The sequence below is a fragment of the Salvia hispanica genome, chromosome 2 (genome assembly GCF_023119035.1).
Source record: "Salvia hispanica cultivar TCC Black 2014 chromosome 2, UniMelb_Shisp_WGS_1.0, whole genome shotgun sequence".
In the NCBI taxonomy this organism is placed as follows: Eukaryota; Viridiplantae; Streptophyta; class Magnoliopsida; order Lamiales; family Lamiaceae; genus Salvia; species Salvia hispanica.
The window spans coordinates 22698419-22715943 of NC_062966.1; the positions used below are offsets into that span (position 1 = coordinate 22698419).

Here is a 17525-nt window from a genome sequence, read left to right on the forward strand (position 1 = left end):
ATTGATTGCTGTGTAGCGTTTATACTATTGCTGTGTAGCGTTTATAATATTGTTGGATACATGATGTCACAGTGTCACTTTAAGAGATATTGCCATTTTAACACAAACCGTTTTCTATATTCTTTAATATTTCTATATTCTCTAATTAAACCTTTATATATTCCTTAATCTTTTCTATATTCTTTTAACTTTTTTATATTCTTTATACTCCAACTTTGCTATATTCTTTACTTTTCCCCTGTCTTTAACTTCCCAACGTAGTCCTCGTAAAGATTGGGGTCGAATTGGTTTTCAGCTGCTAGAAGAAAACCATCCCAAGTCTTCGATTCAACATTATCCTCCCAATAGGACATCCACTCTTCCGCAGCATCGTCAAACAAAAACGACGTCAAATATAAGCGACCGTGAAGGAAGAGGACTCAATTAAAGCACGAGTCGATAGAGTTTGAGTTCCCTATCGAATTTTTTGTAGAGCACACACAAAAACGTTGAACAATAAAGAAAGATTCTCCTAGTTGGAGTGCTAGGGTTTCGAAAGAAAGTTTTAATCTTATTTCTCAATGAAATGGGAATTCTACCATACTTGTCTTGACAATTCGACTTGGGAAAGAATCAATAAGAAAATCCAAGATGATTTAACACAATATATCCTAATTAAACAATAGTTCTTTATAAGTAAACAAATAAAAAATAACCAAAAATTAAAGATATCTTCTATAACAACTAGTGACCCGTGTAATCTTCGAATTTCGATGAAATCTGGAAGCATGAAGCCCATGATCACCTACCTGCTTGTAAACATATATACATATTACAGTAATATTTCTGCCTAAAGGAAAATTCCGTCGATAACTTTAAGACTGTTGGCAAATTAAAAACGAACAATCTCATGGAAGAATCTAACCTCTAATTCAACTATTTCTCAAGTTGGGTTGATGTGGCTGACCAAATTACCGCGAATCGCAGTGGAAGATAAGAGGGAAGAGAGCAACTCACACAAACTTACACCACTACTCTATATTCTTTAAACTTTTCTATATTTTCTTTAAACTTTTCTATATTCTCTAATCTTTTCTGTATTCCTTAATCTTTTCTATATTGTTTTAACTTTTTTATATTTTTTATATTCCAACTTTTCTATATTCTTTACTTTTCCCCTTATCTTTTTTCTTCTCCTTTTTTCCTACTTTCGATTCACCTCTTTTCTCTTGTTTTATTTCGTTTTCTATTCCCTTATAAATCACCTTCACTAATCTTTTAAAAACACTCACTACACGATTTTTGTATTAACTTATTTAACTAAAACATGCACAAAAACAAAGGGTGTCAGTGCAGCCTGTAACCCGTGTCCTAACTCAAATAGCCCGCTATATTTAGAGGATTAGGGTTGAAAATTTTTAGTTTGATACTCCCTCCATCCCCGATTAATTGTCACTCTTTGACCAGGCACGGGTTTTAAGAAATGAAAAGAAAAGTTGGTTGAAAAAGTTAGTGGAAGGTGGGACCCATTTTTTATTATTGGTTTTATAATAAAATGTGAGTGAAGTGGGTTAGTGGAATGTGGGACCTACTTACCATTCATGGTAAAAAAGAAGTGTGACAATTATTGAGGGACGGACCGAAATGGAAAAGAGTAACAATTAATCGGGGACGGAGGGAGTAACAAGCAAGCTTAACTAAAAATAATATTACTAAAATACTTAACCCTATCTTATGTTATTTTCATCCATCTCACTTTCACCTCAAATTTCATTCCCAATTAAGTTTAACTACACCATTAGGCATGTATCCTTAGATGATTTGAATAAATCTATCAAATAGTATCATGAACCACTAACTCAAATATTTGCTCCAGATGGGTCATGGAGTACAAATTAGAGTTCATTTAGTTTGATATTGATGATAAAAATCTAATCATCATCACCTAAGATCGCATAATCATTAATGCATCAAGAACTAAATCTCACAGATAAACATACCAATATGACCAAAACCTAATGCTTCTCAATTCGACATTGTATCAACGTTTAAGCTACAAAAATAAGCTAAGGTTGTAGAAATACCTTGAATTAATAGTACCCGACGATGCGACGTGAATGAGAGTTGAAAATTAAGAAAGCGGTTGAGGTTAGGCTATGGGGAGTGGACGATCATTTTGGCAGTGAATCCCCCAAATGGAGTTGATGGTATATATATATGGTTTCATATTTGTAATATTTTATTATATGGCTAGACTTATTGGACCAATAGAAATAATAGCATCTTTCTATGGAATCTTCTAGTTTATTCTTTAAAAAGTTGAACAACTAAGAATCTAAATTCTTTTTCCAATTTATGAGTATTAATACAGTTCAATTTATATTTCAAATGAGAGTTATTGTAGATAATTACTCCCTCCGTTCCTCATTAAGTGTCAACTTTTGCCATTTCAAGTCATCCCCATTAAGAGTCCATTTTCACTTTTTTTACCATAAATGGTATGTATAGGCCTCATATTCTTCATTTTTATTATAAAACAAATATATAAAAGTGAGACTCATATTTTACTAACCTATTCAACCCAATTTTCATTATATTTTTTAAAATCCTTATTTTCAAACATTACTTTTTGGGCATTACATTATTGACGAAAACGTCGGTAAAGCCGTAAAGCCCATTTTTTTTGCAATGCAGCAAGACTGCTAGAGTACTGCCGTAATACTTCCTCCGTCCCACTCAAGATATCCACATTTTTGAGTTACACGAGATTTTAGGAGCAGTTGTTAGGTGGATTAAATAGAGAGGAAAATGTAATTGAATATTTTAATAAATTATTTTTAAATATAGAAAATGGACATATAATTAAATTCTCTATAATCAAAATCCATATAGTTCAATTTGGAAGAAACTGTCTTTCAGTTATGGCACAACAGTTAAAGATCTGTTTCGACGCCATCGCCGACCTTAAAAAAAAAAGAATTCTACACAAAATCTGATATCTAAGAATTCGATTCCTTGAATTCCAAAGCATGAGCATTCCGATTATTAGAGAACCATCAATAAAGTGGTTTTGGTACCACTTATTGTAATAATTGAATGAACAGCCTCTCTGTAATATAAGTCAAAGGCGGTTTGCAAGCGTGAAAAAAATGACCTAAAATGTATGTTTTTATTATGTTCAATTGTTATTAAAATTGATAGATGGAAAGTTGTATCCAAAGATGAATCAAATGCACTCTAGATCTGTATATCTAAAAGTCATATCTTTACAATTCCAACACCAATCTATATAAGATTTTTTTTCTAGATGGGTCCATTTCCGTTAATAATAATCCAATCACTATTCTTTTTTCTATCTAGATAATCATTTTCCTTTTATAACTTTAAATCCAACTATTGGTTAACCGGAGGTTATAGCCGTAAAGTGTTTGATTAAATGCTTTAATGAAAAGTGTTATCAGATTAATGATCAAACCCAATCTCATTGATTAAATACTGTTGATATTGGTAGCTAGATATAAGAAATCAACTTCATTACGTTATTGATGATTGGGAAAATCGGCATGGGATGCTCAGTCAAGGCGCTGAGTGGATTTGATAACAAAGCGGAAGTTGTAACAACTGGTGCCTTTGTAAATACCATCAGCCTGCTCAGTGTAAGAAACACTGCCATTGGCGGAGCTCTTGTCTTGCTGTGTGTAGGAATAAGGAACATCGCAGGTGCCCTTCGTCCCGACATATTGTATCGTAGCGGTACTCCTCGCAGGTACAGGAACCGAATTCGAAGCCATAACTGATGTGGTGGTGGTGGTGGTCTCTGCCCACTGGAGGGCGGCGTTTATATTAAAAGAGACTTTGATCGCTCCTTCCGCAATAAAGGGCACGCCAGCTTTGATGGTGGCTTCCACCCCGGCTGTTAAAGAAAAGCTACGGCTAAAAGTATAAGATTTCTGGTCTTGATACGTAACCTGAACAGCCATAGTAGCCTCCTGTCTGCCGGTGTTAGTGACAATGGATGTGCCCGCCACGTAAGGCAGCTCGTCGTATATCCTAGCATCCTGCATCTGATATCTGACGTTGCAGATGTTTCTTTTGGACACGAGCTCTTGCACCACCAGTCTTGCTTCCTTGGTGATGTTCTGGGCGCCCGCAGTTAACATGTCGCGCTTCCATCTGGAGGAGAGACGAGAGCAGTATTGGTTGTTGCCCGCATTGCGGAGTGCAATTGTGTTGTTGTCGTCTACTTTGACCGGCCAGAAGAGAGTGTCGCGATTGTTGATGGAAGACTGATCGGAATCGGCCCATATCCAGCTAGGACTGCGCCTCCAAAACTGGCCCCTCCAGTGATCCGATGTTATCCGGACATATCCGTTGGGCATGAGATACACCTTGTGGCCGGATGACCAGTCATTAGGATCATTTGATGAGAACTGCATGTAGTTGTTCCCATCCTTGGATATTCCTCTGAGGTACCTACATGGAGATGATCAAAACAAGAATACATCTAAATCCATAAATGCAGCCTAAATCTTAGCCCTTGGATTAGATGATCTAATGATCAATAGTTAACCAAAAATGCAGAAGGTCGTAATTAAACAGTTTTTGGTCATATTATAAGATTTGGGTTTAATGTCAAAAATAAATTAATAATGATCTAAAAATGTCCTACGCATGATATTGTTCTGCGTTTCTGTATTTAAATCTAGTATTTATATGCATGAATGGGGATGTGATCAAATACGAACTATTTTAATGTGCTGCTACTTGCTAATGATAATATGTAACAGTACCTGCCGTTATCTCCTTTGAAAGCCACACGGGCAGGCAGTTTCACCAATGTACTCCAATCCACATAAGTTAGTATACTGACGCAATCTGGGGGGTTTTCCCTCACGTAAACGTCCCAGGTCCTGAAAGCTACCGACACACGCTGACCGGTCGGAACGTGATTCAATGAAAACAAACCTGCCTCCCGACCAGGTGCCTGAACCGGCTGGAACAACGTGCATGAAGGATCCTTTATGTCTTCCACGGGCTGCTTTGATTCAGCAACGACGACGTTGCTGTTCTCCCTCTTCGACCAATACCTGTTGAAATTACTAAATCGGAGGTGAACGTAGTTGGGGTTTCTTGTTGCTCGTTCCACTTCTATCTTCACGAGCGTGCTAAACACACTCTGCTCCCCAGCATATACTAACCTTTCTTTTTCGTTGTAGTATAAATAACATCTACTAGTATCATAAGTTTCTTGAATAGCAATGCAATCTGGAAGCATGACGCCCATCATCACATAGCTACCTGCTTGTAATATTTCTGACTAAAGGAAAATTCCGTCGATAACTTTAAGACTGTAGGCAAATGAAGAAAAACAAAAAAGTCTAATACGCAATAAACAAGCTCATACCTAATTTAAATATTTTCCAAGTTGGCTCAATCGCGAATCGCTGTGGGAGGTTTCGGTTTTGGACTTCGGAAGATAGAGAGAAGAGAGCTACTAACACAAACTTAATGCTACTACTCTATATTCTTTAAACTTTTCTATATTCTCTAAACTTTTCTGTATTCGGTTGCTTTTATGTATTCTTTAAACTTTTCTATATTCCAAACTTTTCTATATTCTTTAAACTTTTCCCCTTCTTTTTTCTTTCCTTTTTTCCAACTTCGGTTCACCCCTTTCCTACTCCTCCCATCCCACAATAAGAGTCGTATTTCACTTTTTGCATAAATGGTAAGTAGGTCTCACATTCCACTAACTCACTTCACTCACATTCTATTATATATCAATATAAAAAAGTGGACCACATATGCCACTAACTTTTCTAACCCATTATTCTTTACATTTCTTAAAATCCGTGTCCACACTAAATATGACTCCTATTGTGGGACGGAACTGGTGGAGCATTATTTTGATGACTCGTTTTCAAATTTTCTTTTATTCACCTTCACTTGTCCTTTTATAAACACTCACTACACGATTTATTTTTATCAACTTATCTAACTAAACATGGAAAAAAATAAGGGATGTTAGTGCAACCTGCAACCTCTGTGCTAACCCGAATAGCCTGCAAAAGATAAAGGGTTATGATTGAAAAATTTTAGTCAGATAATAAGCAAGCTTAATATTACTAAAATACTTAAACCATATCTTATCTTCACTTTCAACCATCTCACTTTCACCTCAAATTTCATTCCAAATTAAGTTTAACTACACCATTAGACATGTATCCGTAGATAATTTGAATAAATATATCAAATAATTTCATGAACACTAACTCAAATATTTATGATCAAAGTCTAATCATCACCACCTAAGATCTCATAATCTGATAACCATCAATACATAAAAAATTAAATCTCACACATAAACATACCAATATGACCAAAACCCAATGCTTCTCAATTCAATATTATATCAACGTTTAAGCTACAAAAATAAGCTAAGGTTGTAGAAATACCCTGATTTAGTAACGAAGATGTGAGTACCCGATAATGAGACGTGAATGAGGGTTGAAAATTAAGAACACGGTTGAGGTTAGGCTATGGGGAGTGGACGATCATTTTGGCAGTGAATCCCCCAAATGGAGTTGATGAAGGTATATATATATAATATACGGCTTCATTTTTATAACATTTTATCATATGGCTAGATTTATTGGACCAACAGAAACAATACATCTTTCTACAGAATCTTCTAGTTTATTCTTTAAAAAGTTGAACTAAGAATTACAATGCTTCTTCCAATTTATGAATATTAATATAATTCATTTTATATTTCAAATGAGAGTTGATATTACAATGATATTACATCAAATGTTAGACCCGTCCGAGGATATATTTTTAAAGTACACGGACCACGTTGGTGTTATTGCATAGTTAGGGGGCAGAATTTGTAATTCTCTGTTTTGAGAAAGACAGGAAATGATAAAAAACAATAAGGAGAGAAGACTATCGAAATTGAAAATAGAAACGCTGATTGATTAATTTGCTTTGATCTTGTTTGTGTGATTCTTTGTTGAAATGCATCCCCTCTATCTATGGATGAAGTAGTTAGCATGCTTATTTTTTTAAGGCTTCAGAGTTAAAACTGTTTAATCCCCAAACCCGGGTCGAGCGTGAAATGTGGGCTTTCGATAATGGGTCTAGGTCCGACTTGGCCCGGGCTATGTGGGCTGTGTTGGAGGTGTAGAAATCGGTAAAGGGAATTCGTTCTATTCAGTGTAAAAATGATACAGTGTTTACAACGTTAAATAGACTAAGGAAATCTACATATGGTAAACCTAATTACAATTATTGCTACTCTATTTTCGGCACAATATATTCCCATATCAATTTCATATCTTCTTCCTGATTTCGTGCGATATTATTCTGACACTCCCCCTCAAGCTAAGCAACAGGGTTCCCAATACTTAGCTTACACAGTACTTCTTGAAAAGATTTTGAATTTACCGCCTTCGTCAAGATATCCGCCAATTGATCCTCAGACTTGACATAAGGCATTTCCACCACTTTTGCTTCAATATTCTCCTTTATGAAATGTTTGTCAACTTTCACATGTTCGGTTCTATCATGTTGAACCGGGTTCTCAGAGATACAAGGTAGGACAGGTCGGAGGTCCAATTCGGTCATCAGTTTCCGCAACCATAATATCTCTGTCAGTCCACTCTTAATTCTTCTGAATTATGCTTCTGCACTAGACAGCGGTACTACTTTCTTCTTCTTGCTTCTCCATGTCACAAAATTTCCTCCTACAAAGGTAAAATATCTGGCAGTCGATTTCCTATCATTCGGATTGTCTGCCCAGTAAAACCGTGTATTTCCATGTGCCCATGTTTTCCAAACATGGGTCCATGCTCAGCCGTACCCTTCAAGTACCGGACAATCCTCAAGACTGCCTCCCAATGTTCCTCTTGCGGTGCGTGCATGAACTGACTCACTACTCCCACTGCATAAGCAATATCTGGTCTCGTGAGGGATAGATAAATAAGCTTGCCAACCAATCTCTGGTATCTCTCCCTGTCAGTCTGCCTTGCACCTTCCTTTATCTGTAGTCCATGATTTTGTACCATCGGGGTATCCACTGGTTTACAATCAACCATTCCAGTTTCTGCCAACAAATCGAGCACATACTTCCTTTGATTTATAAAGATCCCTTTCTTTGACCTCAACACTTCAATTCCCAAGAAGTACTTAGGAAGACCAATGTCCTTCATCTCGAACTCATGAAACAAATTCTTCCTCAGCTCGGCTATCTCCTCTTCATCATTTTCGGTAATGATCATGTCATCTACATATATAATCAAACACGTGATCTTGTCGCCCCTTTTCTTGATGAATAGAGTGTGGTCTAAGTTGCTCTGTTTGTACTCGTATTTCTTCATCACTTCTGTGAATCTCCCAAACCATGCTCTCGGTGATTGTTTCAGTCCATACAACGTCTTCTTGAGTTGACATACCTCTCCATCTAAAAAATCTTGCGAGAAACCCGGCGGCGGCTCCATGTATACTGGTTTTGGTAATTCTCCGTGTAGGAATGCATTGGTCACGTCAAACTGATGAAGTGGCCAATCCTTATTGGCGGCAATTGAGAATAATGCCCTCACAGTGTTGATTTTTGCCACAGGTGAAAAAGTCTCATCGTAATCCACACCATACGTCTGGGTATACCCCTTTGCCACAAGTCGTGCCTTATACCTTTCTATCGTTCCATCTGGCCTTTTTATTGTAAACACCCATCTGCATCCAACTGTCTTCACCCCTTCAGGTAGTTTGCCTCGTACCCAAGTCTCGTTTTTCATCAACGCCTTCATCTCAACAAACATTTCTTCCCTCCACTTCTTATGTTTCATCGCTTTTTCGGCTGACTGTGGAATTTCCTCCTCTTCATACAGTGCGGCTTCAAAAGCTCGAGCCGTTTTTGTCAGATTTCCTTGCACAAAGTTCGCCACTCCATATCGACTCTTCTTCCCAATTTTTTCTGGAGTACCTCTTCAGTGGAACTCCCCTTGTGATCCGAAAGAGAAGCACATATCTCCCCGTGTCTCCATCAATTGTGTTGTCCTCCTCTCGAGGTTCTGTACCAACAAGGTCAGTTGTAACGGGAATCTCAACTTCACTTGGTTCAGAGATTACCTCGGATATCGTCAGAGGAAGATCACAAGGACGTGGATGAGATTGCTCTTTTTGTGGTGAGACATGCTCGACGGAAGTGACAACTGGATCTGTTGGTTCTACGATCGAGGAGCTTGGAACCGGCACAACCCAACTTAGATAGTCCTCAGAACTACCTTGATCACTCTCCCCCTGACTACTAAGATGGGTATGGTAAAAAAGTTTGGTTTCTAAGAAGTTACAGTTCATGGTAGTAGTGATTTTCTTGGTGATGGGATCGAAGCATATATACTCTTTTTGGTTTGTCCCGTACCCCACAAAGACACACTTGACTGCACAAGAGGAGAGTTTAGTTCTTTCATGTTTCAGAATATGAGTGTAAACGGTGCATCCAAAGATTTTAGGTGGAAGGTTTAGGTATTCAAGGATGTTTGTTTGTTTGGATAGTATATCAAGAGGGGTTTTCATGTTCAAGATTTTGGTAGGAAGGCGATTAATGAGATAGATGGAGCTGGCAATGGCTTCGGGCCAAAAAAGTTTGGGAACTCTGGATTCGATCATAATCGCCCTTGTCATCTCTAGAATTGTTCGATTTATCCTTTCAGCTACCCCATTTTGTTTAGGTGTATAAGCACAAGAGGTTTGGTGAATCACTCCCTTTTCCTTACAAAACTGGGTCATAGTTCACAAATTCCCTCCCATTGTCGGACCTAAGGGTTTTGATAGTAGTATGAAATTGTGTTTGGACAAGTTTAAAAAAGGATGCAAATTTATCAAAAACTTCAGATTTGTGTTTCAAAAAATAGATCCATGTCATTGTAGTACAATCATCAACAAATATCACAAAATAACGAAAGCCATTCCCACCAAAAAATGGCGCGGGACCCCAAACATCAGAATGTACCAAAGAAAACATAGATTGCATACGAGTATTTATGGGTTTAAAAGTCTGTCTGTGGCTCTTTGCCAAAACACAAGTTTCACAATAAAAATCAGAGGGGATAGAAAGGTTCGGATAAAGCAACTTAAAATAATTAGGAGACGGATGTCCTAGTCGTCGGTGCCAGAGCCAAGTCTCCTGTTTCGTGGATCCGTGAGCCAGCATTGCACTTCCAGTTTGAGCTATCTCATCTACGTAGTAGAGCCCTTGTCTCTGAGTGCCACGCCCAAGAATCTTCCTCATCTGAATATCCTGCAGAATGCAAAAATCGGGATACATTAGAATAGTACAATTTAATTCTTTCGTCACATGACTTATAGGCATCAGTCTCTGAGCTAAAGTCAGAACATATAAGCAATTTTTGAGCCGGAGTGTAGGTGATATTTCAATTGTGCCCGACCCTACAACTGTGATTAATTCCCCATTTGCAGTTTTAATATACGACTTTGTGTCCTCACTAAAGTCAAGAAAATCCCCTTTTTCTGGAGTTATAGTATCAGTCGCCCTACAGTCAAATATCCAACCCTTCGGACTATTATCAGAGAAATCATATACATGAAATGCAGCGGAAATTTTTTGCAGGGTGTAAATCTATTTTTTGACTCAAAATTGGGGTCAATGTAAAATTTCGAAACAGTTTGGGGTTCAATTTTAAATTTCGGACAATCAAGGGGGTGAAATTTAATGGCATGGGTTCTATTCTCATATTTCACATTCTTCTGGGGTAAAAAATGAGAATAAGAAAAGATGGACCTAAAACCAAACCCTTTACCTCCTGAAGCGGCGCCGCCTCTGTTCTCCTTCTTCTCGGCGAAATTGCCGATACCTCGTACATTGCCGCCGACCGGTGGAGCCTCCTGATGCACCCCCGACCCTGCTCCGGTTGATTCCCCATGATTCCAGACTTCATTTCGCCGTGGGGTTCCATCTCCATTTACCCCGACTGCCAATTTTGCTCTGCCTTGAGTCGTCCTTGATTTCTGTCGTTCTTTCCACCAATCTGGGTATCTAACTCGTTTAAAGCATGTCTCCCAAGTGTGTTTTTATTTGCCGTAGTGGGAACACCAGAGTTTCGATGTATCAGGGCGGTTTCCCGGTCGGTTGGCGGTGGCAGAGCGCGTCGGCGGTGGTGGACTATTCCGATGTGGTGGTCGCCGAGCCTGTGCAGCGAATCCGTGTCCGATTCCCCCCCCCCCAAATGACGAATCGGCATTGCCGTTGGCTTCTCCGGTGGGTGAGGACGACGCCGGTGGCATGATTCGACGTCGAGCCACCTCCGTCTTCACCCATCCGTAGGCTTGCTCAACTGACGGGGTTGGTTCCTCCTTCAAGATGTCCCTCCGAATTGAATCGTACTCCTGATTCAATCCAGTTAGAAATTTGATCAGCCGTTTCTCATTCGAATGTGTTCGGAACTGATCGATTCCTTTATCGCAGCAGCTAATCGGTTGCTTCTGGCTTCTGTCAATGCCGATCCACAATCCGTGAATCCTCCGGTAATATGCTTCCAGATCAAGGTTTCCCTGTTTGATGTTTATTACCTTCTCTTCCAGGTCGTAGATGTGGTACTTGTCGGCTTTACTTTCTAACGTCACGGTGAGACTGTCCCACAGTGCTTTGGCGGTCAGATGGTGTGCGAAATCAGCAACTATATCGTTCTCAATGTTGTCGACGATCCACGAGAATACCACTAGGTCGTTCTCCTCCCACTCTTCGAACCCCTTACTGCCCGTTTCTGGGGGTTCATTCCTGATGTAGGAGTAAGCTCCTCTGCCTCCTATCTTGACCTTCATCAGTCGAGAGGGGGTAATTTTTTCCATTCAACTTGAATGCTACGGTGATGCTTTTGCTATTTCGTAGGCTTTGCGTCTGATCTGGATTGGGTTTCGTTTCCTCCTATGTATCTGACATGGTTTTTCCGTAGGGTTCCGGATTTGATTTTGGCTGGAAAAAGTTCGGGAATTGGTATTGGTTTCTGGATTTTGATTTTAGCCGGAAAAAAGGTCGAAAATCGGTATTGGCTACGATGAAATTTTTCTGAGCCTAGGATCGTTTTTCCTGTTCTGAGGCCATGTAGAAATCGGTAGAGGGAATTCGTTCTATTCAGTGTAAAAATGATACATAGTTTACAACGTTAAATAGACTAAGGAAATCTACATAAGGTAAACCTAATTACAATTATTGCTACTCTATTTTCGGCACAATATATTCCATATCAATTTCATATCTTCTTCCTGATTTCGTGCGATATTATTCTAACAGGAGGGCCTCTAATGGGCATTGACCTCATAACCTTAAAATCCAACGATCGGTTATCCGGAGATATAGCCAGAAGTGTTTGATAAAATGCTTGAATTAATAGTGTTTGATGAAATGCTTGTAATTTTTTTCCTAAAAGCGCAGTTAACCCAAACACAGAACAATTTCATTAAATCAAACTTATAATCAAAGACAATCTTATGGCCCAATGTTATTGATGAACTACGGTTGACATTCGTAGTTTCAGTTCATGTCAGAAGTTTAGCTATGATATATCAGAAATAAACTTCATGACAGTTATTGATGATTGGGAAAAACAGCATGAGATGTTCAGAAGAAGGCCTGAGTGGATTTGACAACAAAGTGGAAGTTGTAAAAACTGATGCCTTTGTAGTGGTATTAACCCAAACTGATGCCTTGGAAGTTCAATTATCGTAGTACTCCACGCAGGCACAGGAACCGAACCGGAAGCCATAACTGATGTCGCAGTCGTTGTGGTATTATCCCACTGGAGAGTGGTGTTTATCTCGAAAGAGACTGAGATCTCTCCTTCCACGATGAAAGGCATGCCATAACGTGTTTGATAAAATGCTTCAATGAAAAGTGTTATCAAATTGATGATCAAACCCAATCTTACTGAAATATTACTGTTGATATTCGTAGTTTCCGTTACATGTCAGAAGTTTAAGTATGAAGCTAGCTTAGATATAAGAAATAAAATTCATGACGTTATTGATGATTGGGAAAATCGGCATGGGATGCTCAGGCGAGGCGCTGAGTGGATTTGATAACAAAGCGGAAGTTGTAACAACTGACGCCTTTGTAAATACCATCAACCTGCTCAGTGTAAGAAACACTGCCATCGGCGGAGCTCATGTCTTGCTGCGTGTAAGAATAAGGAACATCGCAGGTGCCCCTCGTCCCGACATATTCTATCGTAGCTTTACTCCTCGCAGGTACAGGGACCGAACCAGATGCCATAACTGATGTGGTGGTGGTGGTGGTTTCCGCCCACTGGAGAGCGGCGTTTATATTAAAAGAGACTTTGATTGCTCCTTCCGCAATAAAGGGCACGCCAGCTTTGATGGTGGTTTCCACCCCTGCTGTTAAAGAAAAGCTACGGCTAAAAGTATATGATTTCTGGTCTTGATACGTAACCTGAACAGCCATAGTAGCCTCCTGTCTGCTGGTGTTAGTAAGCACGGATGTGCCTGCCACGTAAGGCAGCTCGTCGTGTATCCTAGCGTCCTGCATCCGATATCTGACGTTGTAGACGTTTCTTTGGGACACGAGCTCTTGCACCACCAGTCTTGCTTCTCTGGTGATGTTGCGGACGGCCGCTTTTAACATGTCGGTGGAGAGACGTGAGCAGTATTGGTTGTTGCTGGCATTGCGGAGTGCAATGGTGTTGTTTTTTTGTACTTTGACCGGCCAGAAGAGAGTGTGGCGGTTGTTGAAGGAAGACTGATCGGAATCGGCCCATATCCAGCTAGGACCGCTCCTCCAAAACTGGCCGCTCCAGTGATCCGACGCTAACCGGACATATCCGTCGGGCATGAGATACACCTTGTGCCCGGATGACCACTCATTAGGATCATCTGATGAGAACTGCATGTAGTTGTTCCCATCCTTGGATATTCCTCTAAGGTACCTGATACAGGAGTGTAATCAGATTCAAACCATATATATAGAGGTGCGTTAAAAAAACATGAACATTTCATTTATATGTAATGAACTACTCCCTGTAATGGACATTATGCATATAATGTTCACTATAAGGGATAGTCATTATATGTTCATTACAAGTGTATACAAAAATGTTCATGGTTAGTAGTCAAATGGTTCAGATCCTATCCGGATATTGAACTTTATTAATTTGTTAAAATTTGACGTGACATGTTAACTAATTTATAAAAGTAGTACTCCATTCTTCCATGATTAAATGTTCTATATTTAACTGGCTCAAACTTTAAGAAATTGTTTGACTTTCCGGATATTTGTTACAATTTTCACAAGCGTATCATTAGAGGAGAATAGCAAGCTAGAATATGTAACAGTACCTGCCGTTGTCCCCTTTGAAAGCGACGTGGGCAGGCAGTTTCACCAAGGTACTCCAATCCACATAAGTTAGATAATTGGACGAATCCGTGGGGAATAGACTCACGAAAACTCCCAAGCCAACCCGGGTCGCCAAATTTACCTTTAGACACCCACCGGTCCGAACGTGAGCCAAGTAAAACACACCTGCCGCCTGACCAGGCGCCTGAAACGGCTGGAACAACGTGCATGAAGGCTCCGTAACGTCTTCTTCGGGCTGCTTTGAGTTAGCAACGATGACGCTGCTGCTCTCCCCCTCCGACCAATACCTGTTGGAATGACTGAATCGGAGGTGAACGTATTTGGGGTTTGTTGTTGCTCGTTCCACTTCTATCTTCACGAGCGTGCTAAACACGCTCTGCTCCCCAAGATATACTGACTTTTTTTTTTCGTTGTAGTATATATGGCCTCTACTAGGATAACTAATTGTTTTGATGGCGATGGAATCTGGAAGCGTGAAGCGCATGATCGCCTACGGAAATTCCGGCGATAACTTTGAGATTGTTGGCAAATGAAAAACAAACAAGTCTAATACGAAATAAACAAGCTTATGGAAGAATCTATCCTCTAGTTCAACTATTTCCAATTTGGGTTGATCTGGCTCCGCGAATCGCCAGGGAGTTCAGGTGGTTTTGGTTTAATTAGAAGATAGAGAAGAGAGCTACTCACACATACTTATACTACTACTCTATAGGAATATGATCAAATGCAAACTCTAAATATTGTACAAACTCCATACTATGATCTAGACCGTTAAAAAGTATTAACAAATGACAAAATAACAGCAACAGAAAATATCAACACAGTGTCAACGGTTGACACCGTGTTGACATTGTGTTGACGTTGTGTTGACACTATGTTGAAAAGTTTGGAGTTTGTACAGTTATATAAGTTTGCATTTTATAACTATCCCTATTCTATATTCTTTAATCTTTCCTATATTCTTTTTTATATTCTCTAATCTTTTCTATATTCTCTAATCTTATTTATATTCTTTTCTCTTTAAAATATTCTTTAAAGCATTAACGATGAAAAAAGTGAATGCAGGTGTACATTTTGTGCTAAAGGTCTTTAGTATAATACTTTAATTTGTTTTGGGGTGCGTTAAAGATGGAGTAGTGAGGGAGTAAGTGGGTCGAATTGGTCCAATGGCCGCTTATAAAACGGGATATTTCCGAACTCGAGTCAAGCCCGACTTGGCCCAGGCTATGTGGGTTGTGTTCGAGGGCCTCTAATGAGCTTTGACTGGGCTAAAGTCCATTACTCTAAACCCAACGATTTGTTAAGCCCATGTTTGATGAAATGCTTGAATGAATATGGTTTGATGAAATGCTTGGGTGAATAAACACTCAACAACTTGGAGGAATCAAATTGATAATAAAGAAACACCAATCTTATTGATGAACTACAGCGGATATTCGCAGTTTCCGTTACATGTCAGATGGTTGCATATCAGAAATCAACTGCATGACGGTTATTGATGATTGGGAAAAACGGCATGCGATATTCAGAACAAGGCCTGAACAGATTTGACAACAAAGTGGAAGTTGTAAAAACTGATGCCTTTGTAAATACCATCAACCTGCTCAGTGTAAGAAACACTGCCATCGGTGGAGCTCTTGTCTTGCTGCGTGTAAGAATAAGGAACATCGCAGGTGCCCTTCGTCCCGACATATTCAATGACCGCAGTACTCCTCACAGGCACAGGAATCGAACCCGAAGCCATAACCGATGTTGTATTCGTTTTGACAGTATCCCACTGGAGAGTGGTGTTTATCTCGAAAGAGACTGTGATCTCTCCATCCAAGATGAAGGGCACGCCGGTACTGAAAGTGGTTTCCACCCCCGCAGTTAAAGACAAGCTACGGCTAAAAGTATAAGATTTCTCGTCTTGATAAGTAATCTGAACAGCCATAGCAGCCTCCTGGTCGCTCGAGTTAGTAAGCACGGATGAGCCAGCAATGTAAGGCATCTCGTCGTATATCCTGGCGTCCTGCATCCGATATACGACGTTGTAGATGTTTCTCTGCGACACGAGCTCTTGCACCACCAGTCTTGCTTGCTTGGTGATGTTATGGACGTCCGCGTTTAACATGTCGGTCTTCCCTTCGGTGGAGAGACGCGCGCAGTAATTGTTGTTGCCAGCATTGCGGAGTGCAATGGTGTTGCTGTTGTCTACTTTGACGGGCCAGAAGTGAGTGTCGCTGTCGTCGATGGAAGACTGATCGGAATCGGCCCATATCCAGTTTGGACTGCGCCTCCAGAACTGGCTGTCTGTTACAGACGTTCTCCGTAACGAGGCCGGATAACTAACTTCTCAGAGGGATAAGGTGATCGAACCTTTGACGTTCTCGAAAGATAGACCACAAATTGCTGATTTTCGGACGTTCTCCGACGAACAACAATTAGGAACGAAAGATAATCTTCTTGTTACTCAAGACAAGTTTAGGAAAAGTATTTCATTGATAATTGATTTCCCCACACAATGATATAATCTCTCCTATTTATAATAATAAGATACTACTACCCTAACTTATTGAATAAGAAACAAATATCTAAATATAAATGGAAAAGATATGGTGAATAAATAGGAAACTAAATAATTGGAATATCCTATGATATAGGATCGTATCAACTCCCCCACGGTTAAAATCCACCTTGTCCTCAAGGTGGGAACCACGAAGAAACTAAGAGAGTTGAAAGCCGACTTTGGCGAGGCATCTCCTCCTGGATCAAACACACACCGAACAGCTGAGCGTCTCCCTTCATCACCTCCGTAAAAAATCAATGAAGGCGGACTAATGTGTTCGTCCAAATTCAATGCTAAAATGGAAAGCTCTGCCACACATCCCTGAATGTGCAAACACAACTTGTTATTTCGCGGAGGAATCAACCTTGCATCGGCATTGAGCAATGGTAATCGAGGAGTCATATTTGGAACATCACTGACATTCAAATCCACATAGACACAAGCAAGTCCCTGCGAACCGGTGTGAGCATCTCCTGTCTTACCCAATTCTTCCGCTTGTAACTTAAGCACATCCTCGAACAACCTTCGCTTCTCTTCCAGTTCCACTTGACTGTCCTGCTTTTTCATATCAAATCCAGACTTATTGTCATCAACAAGGTTTTGAATCTCCAT

General features: G+C 39.8%; 3 protein-coding genes and 1 long non-coding RNA gene across 7 annotated transcripts; all 4 read right to left on the bottom strand.

The window, feature by feature from the left end:
• Positions 1 to 529: 529 nt before the first annotated feature.
• On the bottom strand, positions 530 to 2150 carry LOC125205035. The gene is made up of 2 exons (XR_007173696.1): positions 2064 to 2150; positions 530 to 788 (listed from the first exon to the last, which is right to left on the bottom strand). It is a non-coding gene; the product is annotated as an uncharacterized LOC125205035 (long non-coding RNA).
• A 1347-nt stretch (positions 2151 to 3497) lies between these two features.
• LOC125203862 lies at positions 3498 to 5988 on the bottom strand. 4 transcript variants are annotated; one of them, XM_048102366.1, is made up of 3 exons: positions 5384 to 5986; positions 4770 to 5277; positions 3498 to 4452 (listed from the first exon to the last, which is right to left on the bottom strand). In XM_048102366.1, exons 2-3 carry the CDS (start codon positions 5264 to 5266, stop codon positions 3552 to 3554), a joined length of 1398 nt encoding a protein of 465 aa, XP_047958323.1. In that variant the 5' UTR covers positions 5267 to 5277; positions 5384 to 5986; the 3' UTR covers positions 3498 to 3551. The 4 variants fall into 4 exon arrangements, with proteins under 4 accessions (XP_047958323.1, XP_047958322.1, XP_047958324.1 ...); XM_048102365.1 differs by having other exon boundaries at positions 4770 to 5296; XM_048102367.1 differs by having other exon boundaries at positions 3498 to 4443; positions 4770 to 5988.
• Positions 5989 to 12919: 6931 nt separating this feature from the next.
• Positions 12920 to 15003, bottom strand: LOC125203196. Its single transcript, XM_048101502.1, has 2 exons — positions 14347 to 15003; positions 12920 to 13937 (listed from the first exon to the last, which is right to left on the bottom strand). The coding sequence occupies exons 1-2, from the start codon at positions 14847 to 14849 to the stop codon at positions 13049 to 13051; spliced, it is 1392 nt and encodes a 463-aa protein (XP_047957459.1). The 5' UTR covers positions 14850 to 15003; the 3' UTR covers positions 12920 to 13048.
• An 887-nt stretch (positions 15004 to 15890) lies between these two features.
• Positions 15891 to 17525, bottom strand: LOC125206488. The gene is made up of 2 exons (XM_048105738.1): positions 17249 to 17525; positions 15891 to 16657 (listed from the first exon to the last, which is right to left on the bottom strand). Exons 1-2 carry the CDS (start codon positions 17523 to 17525, stop codon positions 15891 to 15893), a joined length of 1044 nt encoding a protein of 347 aa, XP_047961695.1.

Excerpts from the sequence above, each read along its gene's own strand:
- LOC125203862 (XM_048102366.1), bottom strand. The coding sequence starts at position 5,266 with ATGATGGGCGTCATGCTTCCAGATTGCATTGCTATTCAAGAAACTTAT. Across the intron at positions 4,453-4,769 it reads TTCAAAGGAGATAACGGCAG|GTACCTCAGAGGAATATCCA; the intron begins GTACTGTTACAT and ends ATCTCCATGTAG.
- LOC125203196 (XM_048101502.1), bottom strand. The coding sequence starts at position 14,849 with ATGCGCTTCACGCTTCCAGATTCCATCGCCATCAAAACAATTAGTTAT. Across the intron at positions 13,938-14,346 it reads TTCAAAGGGGACAACGGCAG|GTACCTTAGAGGAATATCCA; the intron begins GTACTGTTACAT and ends CTCCTGTATCAG.
- LOC125206488 (XM_048105738.1), bottom strand. The coding sequence starts at position 17,525 with ATGGAGATTCAAAACCTTGTTGATGACAATAAGTCTGGATTTGATATG. Across the intron at positions 16,658-17,248 it reads TCCGCGAAATAACAAGTTGT|ACAGCCAGTTCTGGAGGCGC; the intron begins GTTTGCACATTC and ends CGTCTGTAACAG.